Genomic DNA, 17,019 nt, shown 5'->3' on the forward strand with positions numbered 1-17,019 from the left:
CTGTAATCAATGTTCCGTCACTGTGAATATTTACAATGATTTTCATATTGTCTGTTGTCTTTAACTGTTCTCAAACGTAGCCGATGCTTCGGATAGTCCTTTCCGTCTGAAAACCAAAAATATTTTGATTATAACTACTTACAAGATATTAACAACAGTTGATACTACTTGTTAATAGAAAACTGAAATTTGTTCCTGATTTTGCCGTAGCCATGCAAACAATACACATGAAAAATAATCAGCAGATATTTGGCATGTTTGCAGCAGTCTGTGATCATGTAGAATTTGTATTCTGCAGCATTAAAATTTGTTTAATTTCAGCTTAAAAATTTCATGTTTAAATCACAAATTATTGATGTTATAAACATGGAAATTTCAATTACAGGAAGGTTGCTAGATCGGGGGAAATTTCCCCTGCAGGTAGTATTATGTGATGTGCTTAAATTTTAACAATGAAATCAAATGAAAATTTGTCACGAAAATAACCCCCATGCATATAGTTTACCAGTAGAAATCATGAAATTTACCCCCCACGAAAATTTCTACAGTTACAGTATTCAAACTACATTGTAGTCACAGTTTTGTTTAATTTGCTTATTGAGATACACACATATAGATATATATTTCAAAATTAAAAAGACATACGCTTCTTTCAGGAATGTTTCAAATGTTATTCTATCATCTGAAGATCCTTCTGGACTTTCGTCGAAATTTTTCACACCCAGCGTCGTCAGAGCTAAAAATACAAAATCATGTATGAAACCACTAACAATCAGCAAAACATAAACTAATGTACATCCTTTAGGCTAGCATGTACATGTATTTCATGCAGTTCTTGAAACAGTTAATTTAACAATATGAATAATATATTAAAAGCTGTGAAAATAAAAACCCTCATTAGAGATAACATGTCCTCTGTCTTTATAAGTATGATCATCAGTGTAGTCCTGAATAATTTAAGTAGAAAGCAATTAAACAGATTCAGAGACAGAATTTATAACTGTTTAGATAAATGGCTGATTTTTCAATACTAGTTTTTCCAATTTCCTTTTGAGATATGAAAAAAAAAACTGATATCTGAAAGATTACCTGCTGAATACTGCTGAGCGGTGATGCAACCGCGATTGGTTGGGTCTAACATGCCAAAAACAGACTGGATGTTTGTATCATCAAACAGACAAGGAAAATCCATTTTTGTCATTTTGGCCTTTTGAAGCTTTTCTAAAACATCTATCATAAAATTTTTTGGCTCCTCTGGAAAAAAAACAGAAGTGCTTTATCAATTCAACTGCACAGAACCTGAAAGTGTATTTAGTAGAACAAGTTGAGATGTCCGTTACAGAGTATGGATTTTAGTTCTGTATTCTAATCCTCGAACCATAGTTTTTTCTCTCTCTTCCCATGTGACATTTTATGTTAAAATGAATAACATCTTAGTCTTGTTTCTGTTAAGAAGTATAAAGGTATTTTCACAAAAAGTTCTTAATAGCTAGTGAAAGAATCAGGGACTTATATAGTTACCATGTGGTCAACAGTATCAACTTCCCATATCAAAACGTTTTTGGATATATTTTTAAGCAGCACTGGATTTTTACTATGATCTGAAGTAAAAGCATTCTTTGAAAATTTGGGAGCAAATCTTATGTTTACTTTTTGAGAACTTTTAGGTTTCTTCCCCTCACATAACTGTATAAGCACCATCAAGAAGCTGTTGATTGCCAAATAGTATTGTAAATATGCCAAACAATATTTGAAACATTAATGGGGCCAAAAAAGAGTTGTTTAGATTTTGTTAAAAATTTTAGTGAGTGATACCAAAGATGTATGATAATACAGTGTTGTACATCTCTGGAGTTTCGTTAAAGTTTTGGAGCAAGTTAAGTTTTTTTATAGTGTAAGAAGGACTATTCTATATTATCCTATTATAGAGTAAAATTTATGATATGTAAATATGGTTGTGATTTTTCATGTATGTGTGTATTTATTTCCTTTTTTCAGTTATTTTCTTTTCGTGACTTTTCTTTGTACATTTTCAGGAAGGAGGGGTCATCCCTGTTCAATCATAACTGCTACTCTTAAAATTTGGAAATATGAAGTTATAATGTAAACAAAATGAAAAACAATGGGTTAGTCCGTAGTTAAAACGACATTGGAGAATATAACTTCCATAGTCAATATGATATAAAGGCATGCAATTTGTATTTAAGCGTGTGTATTTCAGACAGTTCGGACATATAATTATGAATGGGACGAAATGGCTACATTTTTTACTTCAGCAAATTTGGCTTTGAAAAATAACGATTATGAAGAAAACTGATAAAAATTGATTTTCACCTGGCCTGTTGTAAATGAGCTGTGATGTCAAGTTGTTAAATAATTCCAATACTCGATGGCTTTCAAGATATTGCCTTGCTTCTCCATCCCGTGAATTTACATCTCCTGCGGTAGACATCTTGGCTTTGTTGTTGCTTTGGAAACTGACCGGAAGTGGATTTTAAAAATATACGTTGAATTATTCAATGTTTTACGTGGTTAAATAATTTGAAGTGTTTAATCATTTTAATTTCAAAATACACATAATAAATATTTCAAAACGATTACACAATATTTTTTCTACATTGTGGTTATTGTTGTATCCGGGCATTTTCAAGATGGAAGCCCCCACAAAACAAGTGCGCGAAATTACATTGTGGTAATCACGATTACTAAATACTGAAATAAGTGTGTTACTAGAACATGACACCGTGTTTGTCGTTTTCATGAATATATTGTGAACTGAATTTCTTTCTAGAAATGATTGCATGCTGATAAACCGCTGCTTTGTTTAAGTGTTTACTTTAACAATGTTTATGCCGGTTTTATAGCAGACGACTTTTTTGTGTGCGATTATTTCAATTAGGAGTTAAACAGAAGAAAGTGAAAAAAGAAAACATGACTTTCCCAGTAGACCACAAAACAGTTTTTGTTCTGGACCGAAGTCCATTGTTTGCTTCATCTTGTAATCAAAGCATAGAGTACGATGTTATGTCGAAAACGAGAACCCCTGGGATTATACCAGCAGCACCGATCATGAAATCGCTGTGGACATGTAACGTAGAAGTTATGGCAGAATATATGCGTATTGTTTACGATATATTTCCTTCTAAAAAACTGGTAAGTTTAATTGTGTTGACTGTCACCTTGTGTTGCATACTTTATTTTTTTGTACGCATAATGTTTTGTCGCCTTGGAGTGTTCTGAGAGGAATTGTTGTCCCAGGACAATTTTTTCGCCAAGCAGTTCATTATTTGAAATATTTCAATAATTGTTTTTGTATAATACACTTGACACCCATGTCAAACAACAGGTACAAATCATTCTGATCACAATCTTAGAATATGTTCAAAGTCTGTGTTCTGAATGATTGACTACAAAGTATTGAAATCAAGGATCACTGTCACTGAATTAGAAAAACTAGGCATGCTAAATGTAGAACGAAGGGTCCGTCAACTTCGCCTCAACCATACTTTTAACATCTATAATGGTAAATGTCCACAATATTATATGAACTTTTCTCTCTAAAAAAAAAACTGTTGTGGTACTAGATCTGGAACGATGAACTTCTCGATAAAAAACGTTAAAAGCATAGAAAGTTCGTCCTTTTCTACTTCAGCCACAAAAGATTGGAATTCCCTTCCAGAAAATATTAAAAATTCTAAAAATGAATATTATTTTAAAAACAAAGTAAAACAATTTCTGATGCTACAATCAAAAGGCGAATTTGACAACCCCTTCGTCTACTATTGAGCTCAACCTCCACTTCTTTGCGTCTGGTTGAACGGGTAGTGATGTTATATTATTGTTCATATTATGTTATATTATTGTTCATATTATATTATTATGTAATATCTCTTCAAATCCCATCCTTTTTCATAAATGCCCTGAAATGTGCCAAAACATTTTATTCACTTTCAGTATTTGTTTTTCATATCTTCTATGTAATTTTCATTCAAATGTAGTGCTCTGTTTCATTTATAGTTAATGCTGCGAAAATTAATTCAATCTCATTTTCCATGGCTTTACATCTCAACCGGAATGATTACACCTTAAATGGACCCCATCGCAAATAAGCCTATTTTATAGGCTTTATGGGTAATCAAAGGCCAAAGGCATTTTCATCTGGTTTTATCAAATTTCTCTCTTTTTTATTGATATTTCTAAAATTTTCAACTATTTTACTTAGAAGATTTGCAAGCACAGTGTAATTTAATTTCTGCGATACTAGTTTAAATTGTGATATTTTAAGGTATGTGAAATTCTTCTGTGATATTTTATATCTTATAATTAATAATTTTAAGAAATCCACAACAATTTATTACTGATTTTAATTGTTATGGAATTGCTTATGTAATATTTGTAATGTGTAATTTTATTATGCCTTTGCCTGAATAAACATAATAATAATAATAATAATAATAAATATACAGCTGATGTTAACATGGAATTTAAAAATGTAACACATTATATAGGGTTACCAAGGAGAAGTGATCAGTGTCCTGCAAGGTTTTTGCATACCTATTATTTTGTTAATAAAGATTTAAAAAAAAATTATTGTACACTTGAAAGTCATGTCAAACATGCAAAAACATCATTCATGTAAGTACTGAATCTTCATTAACCAATTTAAATGCAAGCAAAAATCATGCAGGACACTTACTTAAATGTGATAGTCCTATATAGTATTAGTGTGCACACTGCGTTTACTTCAGTGGTGCATTTCATTACTTTGTAGTTGATTAATTAGAATTTTTTTTGCATGCTGTTACACACGAGTGTCAAGTATAGAATACAAAAAGAACTATTTAAAAATCTCAGTGAATGAACTGCTGGGCACAAAAATTGTCTCAGGACACTCATTCCTCTCAGGACTCTCATCAGGTACACCCACTGAAAAGATCATATCACAGTGGGTGACTACTGTTTAATGTTCAGCCATTGATTATTCATTGATATAACAAAGCTATCACACTTACAAATCTGCTAGACTTTTAGTATACTCTAATGGATAGTTGAATATGTACCTTTTTAGGTTTTTTCCTCATCTAGTTGATAATTTGTATGACCCTGAAAAAGTCTGTGCTGCAGTAGCCAAAAATATTTATTTATGTAATACAGGTATATATGTTTTTTTTTGTTTAGATACGAGTTGTGACAGGATCACAGTCACTGAATGGTTGGACACAGAAGGATCAGAACATCCAACATGTATGTAATGGAGTATATTGGTTAATTCTCAAATATATTTCTTTTGTTTTAATTTCTTGTTATTTTGGTTTCTGTTTTACAAGACTTGGGATGGAAAACAGAGGTCTGCCCATTATTAATACCATAATATTTTCCCCAATTGAAGCATTAGGATGCACCCAAAAATAGTAGTTTTAACAAAATGTAAAAAATATGTTGATGTTTATGTCATTGTCCAATGTACCATTTGTTGACAGTCAGCCCTGAGTGCAGATGGTTGTGCATTTATTTCAAAGAAATCAAAGCCCCATTTTCTAAAGCTCGAATGGCTCTGGAAAAAAATGAAATATTTCTACTCATACTTTTATATAGGGGTTATCTCCCTTCTTGTATTGCCTAGACTTCAATTTTCTTGTAAAATATCTTAAAGTAAGTTTATTATGTTCCATACCTGTTACCAAACTTTTCTTTTATTGATTCTTTATTTTTAAAAAATATGGGGAGAAAAGTTGGACTGCATACCATAACACTAGCCAGTAACCAATGAATATGGTATAAATTGGTGTATCTCTTAGTAGTACAGGGATTGTGTGACAAATTATCAAACAATCCTGTTTTCATAATTTCCAAGCTGGTGATGTGATGTAATGATTTCAAGATAAATTTTTTTTAAAAAAATGAGAAGTTTCAGTTTTCACTAAATTGAAGACCAACCACTCTGATTTTTGGCATTGAAATATTAAGAATTCTGTTTATTTCTTAATTTGAATAATTTTCTGCGGAGGTGGTGATTGTTCTGTTGAATTGAGTTCTAGCTTATTGTTTTCTTGATGAAGATGGTCATTAATTAGTCTGAATCCTAAACATTAAGTACCTTTTTTATTACTTGTATTACAGGTCCATTCAAAATGTATGGAGAAGGAATATACTCATCTTATCAATATTTAACCTATGTAGGGTTGTAGTATATACATATAGGTATTCCATATATGTCAAATCTATTCAGAAACAAGGAATTTTCTTTGATAATATATTCTCAGCAGTGTAAGGCAATGTAGAAAAAAACTAGTTTTCTACTAAGACCTGTGAAGGTGTGAAATAACTTACCAGAACATGTGATGTTATTAACTGTTTCAAAAGTGAACAAGATATACACTGGAAACTTTATAACACTCTGTATACAACTTCAAAGCTAATTAGGAACTGTAGTGTTGTCACAATGAACTTTCATATTTATAGCAATTTTCTGTCCTGATGAAGCAAATACTAAATCCATAAACTTACAATAAATACCATTAAATATTTACAGCTAATCAGATTTTAAAATAAGTAAGGGGAGATAACTCATATAGAGCATGGTACCATGGAGAAGACGATAGGTTTAAATCCATTTACTGTGTTTGATAAGAGGTAAAACCAATATCTGGGTAGGTTGAAAAACCTAGGGGAGAAGGAGAAATCTGTTTACCTTTACTTTTTTATGCTATGTTTAATATTATATAATATCTTAAAATCGATAAAGAATATTTTGTGTTTTATTCTTTAATCTTTCTGTAAACGATCAGTCATTTCATTTCACATCAGGTTTAAAGAATAAGAAACACATCAGGTTATAAAAGAGTTTAAAATACTGTTTTTATTTTGAGTGATATATGTAAATTTTGGTCACCAGGTGATGCTGGGCTTGGGTCAAATTGGACCTCCCAACCCCAGAAGTAAAGAGGATGATTACAGTATGATGCATGGTCTGTCACATGCCATCGAGATCATGTGTGAACCAACAGAGATTCAGGCCGAAGATATGGATGTGATCCAGAACAGGGGACGCATCATCTGTCTAACGTCCGTCAAAAGGTATGTAGACTAAAAGTTTACTTAAGCAGATGATAAAAGGTTACGGACCTTTGTTATTATACATTAGATACCTTGATGTGTCAAAAGACCATGAACTACAATAAAAAGGATAATATTTCAATACTGCATGTCAACTCTGGATTATAGTGGGGGTTAGGAAGTGGAGGGTTGGTATTAGGAGGGAGGGGACGGGGCAGCAGGGCTTACTACAGGCCAATAAATTAGCAGTCAAGTTTTAGTTTGAAGTTACGTAGGTATTTAAGTGAAGTTTACTGATTAAATCTGATTTAAATTGAGACAAGTGACATGTTGCCAATTAAGTTGTATTTTAAGTGTTTCTTAGATATAAGGTAGACTTTACTTTTCTTCTGACCAAGTACGTGTACAAGGTATGTAATTAAATATTAAGTTGTTTTGACATTGTTGCCAAGGTGATTTCCATTCAGATTAGGGCTGCAAAGATGCATATAACTCACGATACAATACATATTGCGGTATGATGCTAACACTTTGATATGCTTAAAAATTCAATTTCAACATTTTTTATTGGACTGCATTGACCTTCTGTCTTCTCGAGAATGTTTTTATCGTAACATTACATGTCTGAAATCCCTTTTTGAAACTGTTGAGATTTGTAAAATTCTACATTACCTGAAAGATATTGGTCTATATAATAGACTATGACGTACCATTTTAATCTTTTGTGTTAACATACACATTTAAGATTTTCTTACATTTGTCTTTTACCTTTTTAGTTTCTTTAATGTTATTTCCTTTTGGATTGCTGTGTGTTTTACTGTTTGATGGCCCTAATGACCTTTTATGTGTTGACGGGCCATTAAGAATGTAATGATATTAATAATAATAATAATAATATCATTTGAGTGCATGATGTTATTCAGTGAAGCCATATATTTCAAAAAGAGTATCAAAATATCTTTTTGTATAATTTCTGATACTTTCTGGATATTATTGATTGGGGAGTCATTGCTAAATGATTACAAAGTTTTTCATTTTTCAGATTTTCAGAGCTTGATAAAAATTGATTGAATATTGAAGTACTTTTTCAGTAAATAAGTTGATATGATACACAAGGATGTAATGTGATGCAATACAAAATAGTATCTTGTTTACTAATTCCTTTTTTTTTTTTTTTGCAAATTGTGTACAGTGAGGCGCAGATAAGGATGTTGGAGGAATGTGTAACTGATGCCCTGAATCAACACAACAAGTTGGCTGCAGCTTCAGACAGGTAGGACCTGTTTTAATCACTTTTCCTCAAACATCAAACATATTAGTGTTTAGTGTGAGTATTTTTTAGATATTGAAGCATATTTTGTTGTTTTACTGTGGTCATGAGGCCATTGATTTGTTAATATACTGGCTCTTTGTCACTGAAAAAAACCAACATAGCAATCCAGTGATCCGTATCATTAACCTATTTAGTTTATTCTCAGAGCAATGCATCCATATTGTTGTCTATACAGTTCAGGCTGCCATTTACTATTGATATAGACCGTGAGAAAGCATTCTACTGAACAAGAAATATGTGGACCCTTTCATACATTGCATTCGTCTGATAAGATTTTTTTCTAGTTCAATGAAATGAAATTACCCTTGATTTGAAATGTACATTAAGTGGTCGTTCAATTTGATGAGAGGCATACTGTGAGTGTTTATATTAAGAGGTGTACTTTACGTGTCGTACTCCTTGATAAGAGGTGTACTTTGTGTGTCATACTCCTTGATGAGAGGTGTACTTTGTGTGTCATACTCCTTGATGAGAGGTGTACTTTACATGTCGTACTCCTTGATGAGAGGTGTACTTTGTGTGTCATACTCCTTGAGGAGAGGTGTACTTTATGTGTCGTACTCCTTGATGAGAGGTGTACTTTACATGTCGTACTCCTTGATGAGAGGTGTACTTTACATGTTATACTCCTTGATGAGAGGTGTACTTTACATGTTATACTCCTTGATGAGAGGTGTACTTTATGTGCTGTACTCCTTGATGAGAGGTGTACTTTACATGTCATACTCCTTGATGAGAGGTGTACTTTACATGTCGTACTCCTTGATGAGAGGTGTACTTTACATGTCGTACTCCTTGATGAGAGGTGTACTTTACATGTCGTACTCCTTGATAAGAGGTGTACTTTACATGTCGTACTCCTTGATAAGAGGTGTACTTTATGTGTCATACTCCATGATGAGAGGTGTACTTTATGTGTCATACTCCTTGATGAGAGGTGTACTTTACATGTCGTACTCCTTGATGAGAGGTATACTTTATGTGTCGTACTCCTTGATGAGAGGTGTACTTTATGTGTCATACTCCTTGATGAGAGGTGTACTTTATGTGTCATACTCCTTGATGAGAGGTGTACTTTATGTGTCGTACTCCTTGATGAGAGGTGTACTTTATGTGTCTTACTCCTTGATGAGAGGTGTACTTTATGTGTCGTACTCCTTGATGAGAGGTGTACTTTATGTGTCATACTCCTTGATGAGAGGTGTACTTTATGTGTCGTACTCCTTGATGAGAGGTGTACTTTATGTGTCGTACTCCTTGATGAGAGGTGTACTTTACATGTCGTACTCCTTGATGAGAGGTGTACTTTATGTGTCATACTCCTTGACTCCTTGATGAGAGTTGTACTTTATGTGTTGTGCTCCTTGATAAGAGGTGTACTTTATGTGTCGTACTCCTTGACGAGAGGTGTACTTTATGTGTCGTACTCCTTGATGAGAGGTGTACTTTATGTGTCGTACTCCTTGATAAGAGGTGTACTTTATGTGTCGTACTCCTTGATGAGAGGTGTACTTTCCTTGATGAGAGGTGTACTTTATGTGTCGTACTCCTTGATAAGAGGTGTACTTTATGTGTCGTACTCCTTGACGAGAGGTGTACTTTATGTGTCGTACTCCTTGATGAGAGGTGTACTTTACATGTCGTACTCCTTGATGAGAGGTGTACTTTACATGTCGTACTCCTTGATGAGAGGTGTACTTTATGTGTCATACTCCTTGATGAGAGGTGTACTTTATTGATGAGAGGTGTACTTTACATGTCGTACTCCTTGATGAGAGGTGTACTTTACATGTCGTACTCCTTGATTGATGAGAGGTGTACTTTATGTGTCGTACTCCTTGATGAGAGGTGTACTTTATGTGTCATACTCCTTGATGAGAGGTGTACTTTATGTGTCATACTCCTTGATGAGAGGTGTACTTTATGTGTCATACTCCTTGATGAGAGGTGTACTTTATGTGTCATAGTGTGTACTCCTTGATGAGAGGTGTACTTATGTGTACTCCTTGATGAGAGGTGTACTTTATGTGTCATACTCCTTGATGAGAGGTGTACTTTATGTGTCATACTCCTTGACGAGAGGTGTACTTTATGTGTCATACTCCTCGACAAGAGGTGTACTTTATGTGTCATACTCCTTGATGAGAGGTGTACTTTATGTGTCGTAGAGAGGTGTCCTTCGTACTCCTTGATGAGAGGTGTACTTTATGTGTCATTGTCCTTGTAGAGGTGTACTTTATGTGTCATACTCCTTGATGAGAGGTGTACTTTACATGTCGTACTCCTTGATGAGAGGTGTACTTTATGTGTCGTACTCCTTGATGAGAGGTGTACTTTACATGTCATACTCCTTGACGAGAGGTGTACTTTATGTGTCGTACTCCTTGACTAGAGGTGTACTTTACATGTCGTACTCCTTGATGAGAGGTGTACTTTACATGTCGTACTCCTTGATGAGAGGTGTACTTTACATGTCGTACTCCTTGATGAGAGGTGTACTTTATGTGTTGTGCTCCTTGATGAGAGGTGTACTTTATGTGTCATACTCCTTGACGAGAGGTGTACTTTACATGTCGTACTCCTTGATGAGAGGTGTACTTTACATGTCATACTCCTTGATGAGAGGTGTACTTTATGTGTTGTGCTCCTTGATGAGAGGTGTACTTTATGTGTCATACTCCTTGATGAGAGGTGTACTTTATGTGTCGTACTCCTTGATCAGAGGTGTACTTTATGTGTCATACTCCTTGATGAGAGGTGTACTTTATGTGTCATACTCCTTGTAGAGAGGTGTACTTTATGTGTCATACTCCTTGTAGAGAGGTGTACTTTATGTGCTGTACTCCTTGTAGAGAGGTGTACTTTATGTGCTGTACTCCTTGTAGAGAGGTGTACTTTACGTGTCGTACTCCTTGATGAGAGGTGTACTTTATGTGTCATTGTCCTTGTAGAGAGGTGTACTTTATGTGTCATACTCCTTGATGAGAGGTGTACTTTACATGTCGTACTCCTTGATGAGAGGTGTACTTTATGTGTCGTACTCCTTGACGAGAGGTGTACTTTATGTGTTGTGCTCCTTGATGAGAGGTGTACTTTATGTGTCATACTCCTTGATGAGAGGTGTACTTTATGTGTCATACTCCTTGATGAGAGGTGTACTTTATTGATGAGAGGTGTACTTTATGTGTCATACTCCTTGACGAGAGGTGTACTTTATGTGTCGTACTCCTTGATGAGAGGTATACTTTACATGTCGTACTCCTTGACGAGAGGTGTACTTTATGTGTTGTGCTCCTTGATGAGAGGTATACTTTACATGTCGTACTCCTTGAGGAGAGGTGTACTTTATGTGTCATACTCCTTGATGAGAGGTGTACTTTACATGTCGTACTCCTTGATGAGAGGTGTACTTTATGTGTCATACTCCTTGATGAGAGGTGTACTTTATGTGTCGTACTCCTTGATGAGAGGTGTACTTTATGTGTCGTACTCCTTGATGAGAGGTGTACTTTATGTGTCGGACTCCTTGATGAGAGGTGTACTTTACATGTCATACTCCTTGATGAGAGGTGTACTTTATGTGTCGTACTCGTTGACGAGAGATGTACTTTATGTGCTTTACTCCTTGACAAGAGGTGTACTTTATGTGTCGTACTCCTTGATGAGAGGTGTACTTTATGTGTCATACTCCTTGATGAGAGGTGTACTTTATGTGTCGGACTCCTTGATGAGAGGTGTACTTTATGTGTCGTACTCCTTGATGAGAGGTTTATGTGTCATACTCCTTGATGAGAGGTGTACTTTACGTGTCGTACTCCTTGATGAGAGGTGTACTTTATGTGTCATACTCCTTGATGAGAGGTGTACTTTATGTGTCGGACTCCTTGATGAGAGGTGTACTTTATGTGTCGTACTCCTTGATGAGAGGTGTACTTTATGTGTCATACTCCTTGATGAGAGATGTACTTTACGTGTCGTACTCCTTGATGAGAGGTGTACTTTATGTGTCGTACTCCTTGACGAGAGGTGTACTTTACATGTCGTACTCCTTGATGAGAGGTGTACTTTACATGTCGTACTCCTTGATGAGAGGTGTACTTTACATGTCGTACTCCTTGATAAGAGGTGTACTTTATGTGTCATACTCCTTGATGAGAGGTGTACTTTATGTGTCGTACTCCTTGATGAGAGGTGTACTTTATGTGTCATACTCCTTGATGAGAGGTGTACTTTATGTGTCGTACTCCTTGATGAGAGGTGTACTTTATGTGTCATAATCCTTGATAAGAGGTGTACTTTATGTGTCGTACTCCTTGACGAGAGGTGTACTTTACATGTCGTACTCCTTGATGAGAGGTGTACTTTATGTGTCATACTCCTTGATAAGAGGTGTACTTTATGTGTCGTACTCCTTGACAAGAGGTGTACTTTACGTGCTGTACTCCTTGAAAAGAGGTGTACTTTATGTGTCATACTCCTTGATGAGAGATGTACTTCATGTGCTTTACTCCTTGACAAGAGGTGTACTTTACGTGCTGTACTCCTTGAAAAGAGGTGTACTTTATGTGTCATACTCCTTGATGAGAGATGTACTTCATGTGCTTTACTCCTTGACAAGAGGTGTACTTTACGTGCTGTACTCCTTGAAAAGAGGTGTACTTTAAGTGTCGTACTCTTTGACGAGGGGTGTTCTTTAAGTTGTCATATTGAAATGCGGAGGTATACACAAAATATTACACAGAATTTTACATGTCAGGTCTATTAAAAGTGAAATAACCAATTGTTTTCAATGGACATATACTGATCACAGACAAACATGTTAGTGTATCATAAATTGATCAACTGTCTAGAGAAAATGTTCACCTTACTTTTTTAACCTGTAGTAGTTTGTTAATCACTTTAAGATCCTTAGGATTATATTAAGTACTCTTTGTGCCAGAAAAAAGCCCTAATTTGGTCTTCTTGATTGTTGGTTGGTTGGTTATAGGCTTTCCATCTCCTAGATTCTTCCTATTTCTAGTTGTCTCACCAAAGAATGTCAGTGTCCTGGGGACTATGGTCTTCCTGAATACAACAGTCCATTCTCCTCTGTTTTTATTAGAGTTGTCTTCCTTTACTCAGCAGCGTCCATTTTGCATACTCTAGACCAGCATGTCAAAATGTGTAACAACATTAATAATAAATGGTTCTTTTCCAATATGAAATTGTGGCTCTGTAACTGAGAATTGTGATATTTATGGTGCTGTTGAAATCAGGCAAGAAAACAGATATAATTCAGATAAAATATTCCATTGCTGGCTTTTTAATCACTTGGTATATATAATAACATCAAGTTTACACCTGATCAGAATCTCGTTTGTATAGGTATGGAAGATATTCTGGTCTTATATATGTTTTATATTTTGTTGTGAGATTTCACATAAAAGTATACTTACAGGTTTGATGGTTGAATATTAAAAATATTAATTAAACTTTATTTATTTTGCAACAAGTTTTTCCATCATATATATTAATCACTCTTGTTGGCCTGGATGTAAGTGTGTGAGGGGTCGTACTGTGAGAGGAACACCGAGGAAAATCTGTGCATTACCACTTGGCCATCTGACCACACTCATTAAAGGTATACATTCTCCTAGATGTGTTCTACAGTGATATCCAATGTTTCTTGCTCAAGGTAGATCCAGGGGGCCATGACGTTTCAGTTGGTAAATCATCAGACTTTATGACCTCAGGTAAATTTGTTATCCTTCTTGTGTCCTTCAGCAAGACACTTAATTCAAATTCCTTTGATAGAATGTGTTTGACCTCCTGTATCTTGTTCAGTGAGGTACCAAAACAACCTACGTAATGTGCGCTTTGAGAAAATTAATGTCCAAAGGATTTGTTTTCATGGAAGAATCAGAGATTGTGTGAAGTCATCATCATTGTTTGGCAGGATTATCTGGTACTTAAAACTGACACAAAAAGGATTTGACAATTTATTTATGATCTAAGATAGTGAATAAGATGATTACTGTATGTATTAATGCAAACTATTAGAGTCAGTATCATGCAAAACCTGGACGAAGTCTTTGAAAACGTGATAGCAACTAGGAAGACAGAAAACTAACAATGGGCTACACAGTGGCCTGTTTGGCACAATAAAAATATATCAGTTATGATTGGTTTATATTTGAAACACTTACATGTTCAACTGTTAAGAAATTGTAAGGTTTCATTTTATTTTCCCTCATGTCGGATATCATGATGAAGCAGAAGCTATGAGCAGGTGTCTGTTTTCATGTGATTTGTGTGCGTTAGTATTGACATATTAGTATGTGGAGTGTGGATTGAGACTTATTATTGGACTGTGGATTAGATTAATTATTTATTTTAATATTGATCTTATTGATGCTTACAAAGCGTATACCGTCTAATGATAAAGGGGGAAAAGTCTTTGCATGATTATCCTACCAAAGCGTGTAATTTAACGCTGATCTTCTTTTGACAATACACATATGCACGTCTAAAGAACATTCTGTGTGATTCCATTCCGTGCTCTTTACACCACTTGCTTACATATACAGAGTTGGGGCCTCAAAATATGTCAGCCGGTGCATGCTCGATGTGACAGCTAGTCATGAAAGAAAAGTTGACTGGCGGAGATCATATTTACCTGGTTTGGTCATGATTAGGTAGATATCAGGTGATGACTTGTACCTGTAGTTTCAACACTGTTGTTTAAGGCTAGTGGTAAGACAAGTGCTTGTGTACGTAAGATAAATAAGGGATAATTGGACAGGTCAGTTAATGACATCGAGACATGTCTGATGTCAAAGAAAACAGACAAGAAAATGCACAAACATTAGGCTGTAATTATACAGAAGGTTATTAAAAGTCAGTAAATGAGATGAAAACAATGTGTGAATTGAATAATTTCATGTTTTGGACTTTATATGGTTGGTCTGACATGTTAGCTGAACATTCTGAGATCAGTTTCTTGCCTTCTGGGTGCTTACATTATGCAAGTGCAATATTGCCAGAAAGTACTGTGTACATTATGCAGGTTTTTACCGTAACTAAACAACTATTGGTTGGTGGGGTCATGGACCTGGTTTCTTTGTTCTAACCAGATCCAATCTATATAGATTTGTACACCTTTGTTCTGACCAGATCCAATCTATATAGATTTGTACACCTTTGTTCTGACCAGATCCAATCTATATTGATTTGTATGCCTTTGTTCTAACCAGGTTAAAATTGATATAGAGTTGTCTGTCCTTATTCTAACAAGATTAAAATCTATGTGGAGTTATGTTTCCTTATTTAAACAAGATTAAAATCTTCATAGAGTTGTGTGTCTAACATTATTCAGATCTATATGGAGTTGTGTCCCTGTTCTAACAAGATTCAAATGTATATAGAGTTTTGTGTCCTTGTTCTAACAAGATTCAAATGTATATAGAGTTGTGTGTCCCTGTTATAGGCACATTCAAATCTATATAGAGTTGTGTGTCCTTGTTCTAATGAGATTCAAATCTATATGGAGTTGTGTGTTCATGTTCTAGCCACATTCAAATCTATATAGAATTGTGTGTCCCTGTTCTTATATCTTGTTAATGAGACAGGGAAATATCTCACATGCTATCCATGTTTAGATTTTTCAGTGCTGTCTGATCTGTCTGATATCATAATGTCATATTTCACACCATGTGATGTCATAATGCCTACATATTTATTTGTCATTCTGTAGTATAAACCTAAAGGGAGGTTATCTGTCAGAATGAAAAAAAATTTGAAATGAAACAAATTATGTATCTATTTATCTCAGTCTTGTGACGACATCTTGTAACATCTCCAGAGTTCACACTGAAGATGTTCACATAAACAAATTATGTATCTATTTATCTCAGTCTTGTGACGACATCTTGTAACATCTCCAGAGTTCACACTGAAGATGTTCACATAAACTGTTAAAGCATAGGAATATGCCATTAGAATATACATAAGGCTTCGTCTTAAACGAGATTTTGTTACAGTGTGTGGTAAGTCAATGTCAAACACATACAGGTAACAGATCCTATTTGTCCTTGACATCATTTCTACTCAGGTCTTGTCCTAATCCCAACCTCTCATCTGATCTGTTACATAGTATCATAACCTCAAGTCCTATACCTCATCACATTCTGGTTTGCATAGGAGCTGTGACACTCATGTAATTTAGAGATTTTCTATTTGAAACTTCTAATTCAGGTAATCGGATCCAGTAGCTTGACAAGCAAGTTACTGGACATTTTAACAATGCCATCGTTAGACAATGCGATCTTAAAGCAGGAAATTAAAAAATGTCATTGCTTGAGACTTAGATGTGTAGTACTTGCAAAGGATGACAAGAATTGAACGCACGAGAAAACTTTTTTATATAGATGTTGCATTTGTGTTATATAACAATTACAAATAAAAATGATGAAAATTTTAAGATTCTAATCAGCTGAAGGATCCCTATGAATACACCTTTATACCCAAACTTGTCTGAAGAGAAGGCATGTCGTTAATGATGCAACCAAGTATGTGAAACATGTCATCACTTGTATGTGACATATTGGTTTGAGGATCAAATATTTAAATCATTGATGTCAAGAAATTCAACA

The 17,019-nt window shown here is 34.8% G+C and overlaps 2 protein-coding genes across 2 annotated transcripts; one reads left to right on the forward strand and one right to left on the reverse strand.

Annotated features, from left to right (window-relative positions):
- Nucleotides 1-2,452, reverse strand: LOC132562676 (EF-hand calcium-binding domain-containing protein 10-like). Its single transcript, XM_060227431.1, has 4 exons — nt 2,335-2,452; nt 1,090-1,254; nt 646-736; nt 1-106 (listed from the first exon to the last, which is right to left on the reverse strand). The coding sequence occupies exons 1-4, from the start codon at nt 2,450-2,452 to the stop codon at nt 61-63; spliced, it is 420 nt and encodes a 139-aa protein (XP_060083414.1). The 3' UTR covers nt 1-60.
- Nucleotides 2,453-2,696: 244 nt separating this feature from the next.
- On the forward strand, nt 2,697-8,333 carry LOC132562664 (integrator complex subunit 13-like). Its single transcript, XM_060227419.1, has 4 exons — nt 2,697-3,153; nt 5,179-5,244; nt 6,896-7,077; nt 8,249-8,333. Exons 1-4 carry the CDS (start codon nt 2,932-2,934, stop codon nt 8,331-8,333), a joined length of 555 nt encoding a protein of 184 aa, XP_060083402.1. The 5' UTR covers nt 2,697-2,931.
- The last annotated feature ends 8,686 nt before the right edge of the window (nt 8,334-17,019 follow it).

This window comes from Ylistrum balloti, unplaced genomic scaffold (genome assembly GCF_031769215.1).
Source record: "Ylistrum balloti isolate Yb309-2 unplaced genomic scaffold, AGI_CSIRO_Ybal_v1 Utg371478, whole genome shotgun sequence".
Classification (NCBI taxonomy): Eukaryota; Metazoa; Mollusca; class Bivalvia; order Pectinida; family Pectinidae; genus Ylistrum; species Ylistrum balloti.

Coding starts and splice junctions, on each gene's coding strand:
- LOC132562676 (XM_060227431.1), bottom strand. CDS start 2,452: ATGTCTACCGCAGGAGATGTAAATTCACGGGATGGAGAAGCAAGGCAA. Junction 1,255..2,334: donor GCTCATTTACAACAGGCCAG/GTGAAAATCAAT, acceptor TTTTTTTTCCAG/AGGAGCCAAAAAATTTTATG. Junction 107..645: donor GAAACATTCCTGAAAGAAGC/GTATGTCTTTTT, acceptor TTTGGTTTTCAG/ACGGAAAGGACTATCCGAAG.
- LOC132562664 (XM_060227419.1), top strand. CDS start 2,932: ATGACTTTCCCAGTAGACCACAAAACAGTTTTTGTTCTGGACCGAAGT. Junction 3,154..5,178: donor TATTTCCTTCTAAAAAACTG/GTAAGTTTAATT, acceptor TTTTTTGTTTAG/ATACGAGTTGTGACAGGATC. Junction 7,078..8,248: donor TGTCTAACGTCCGTCAAAAG/GTATGTAGACTA, acceptor AATTGTGTACAG/TGAGGCGCAGATAAGGATGT.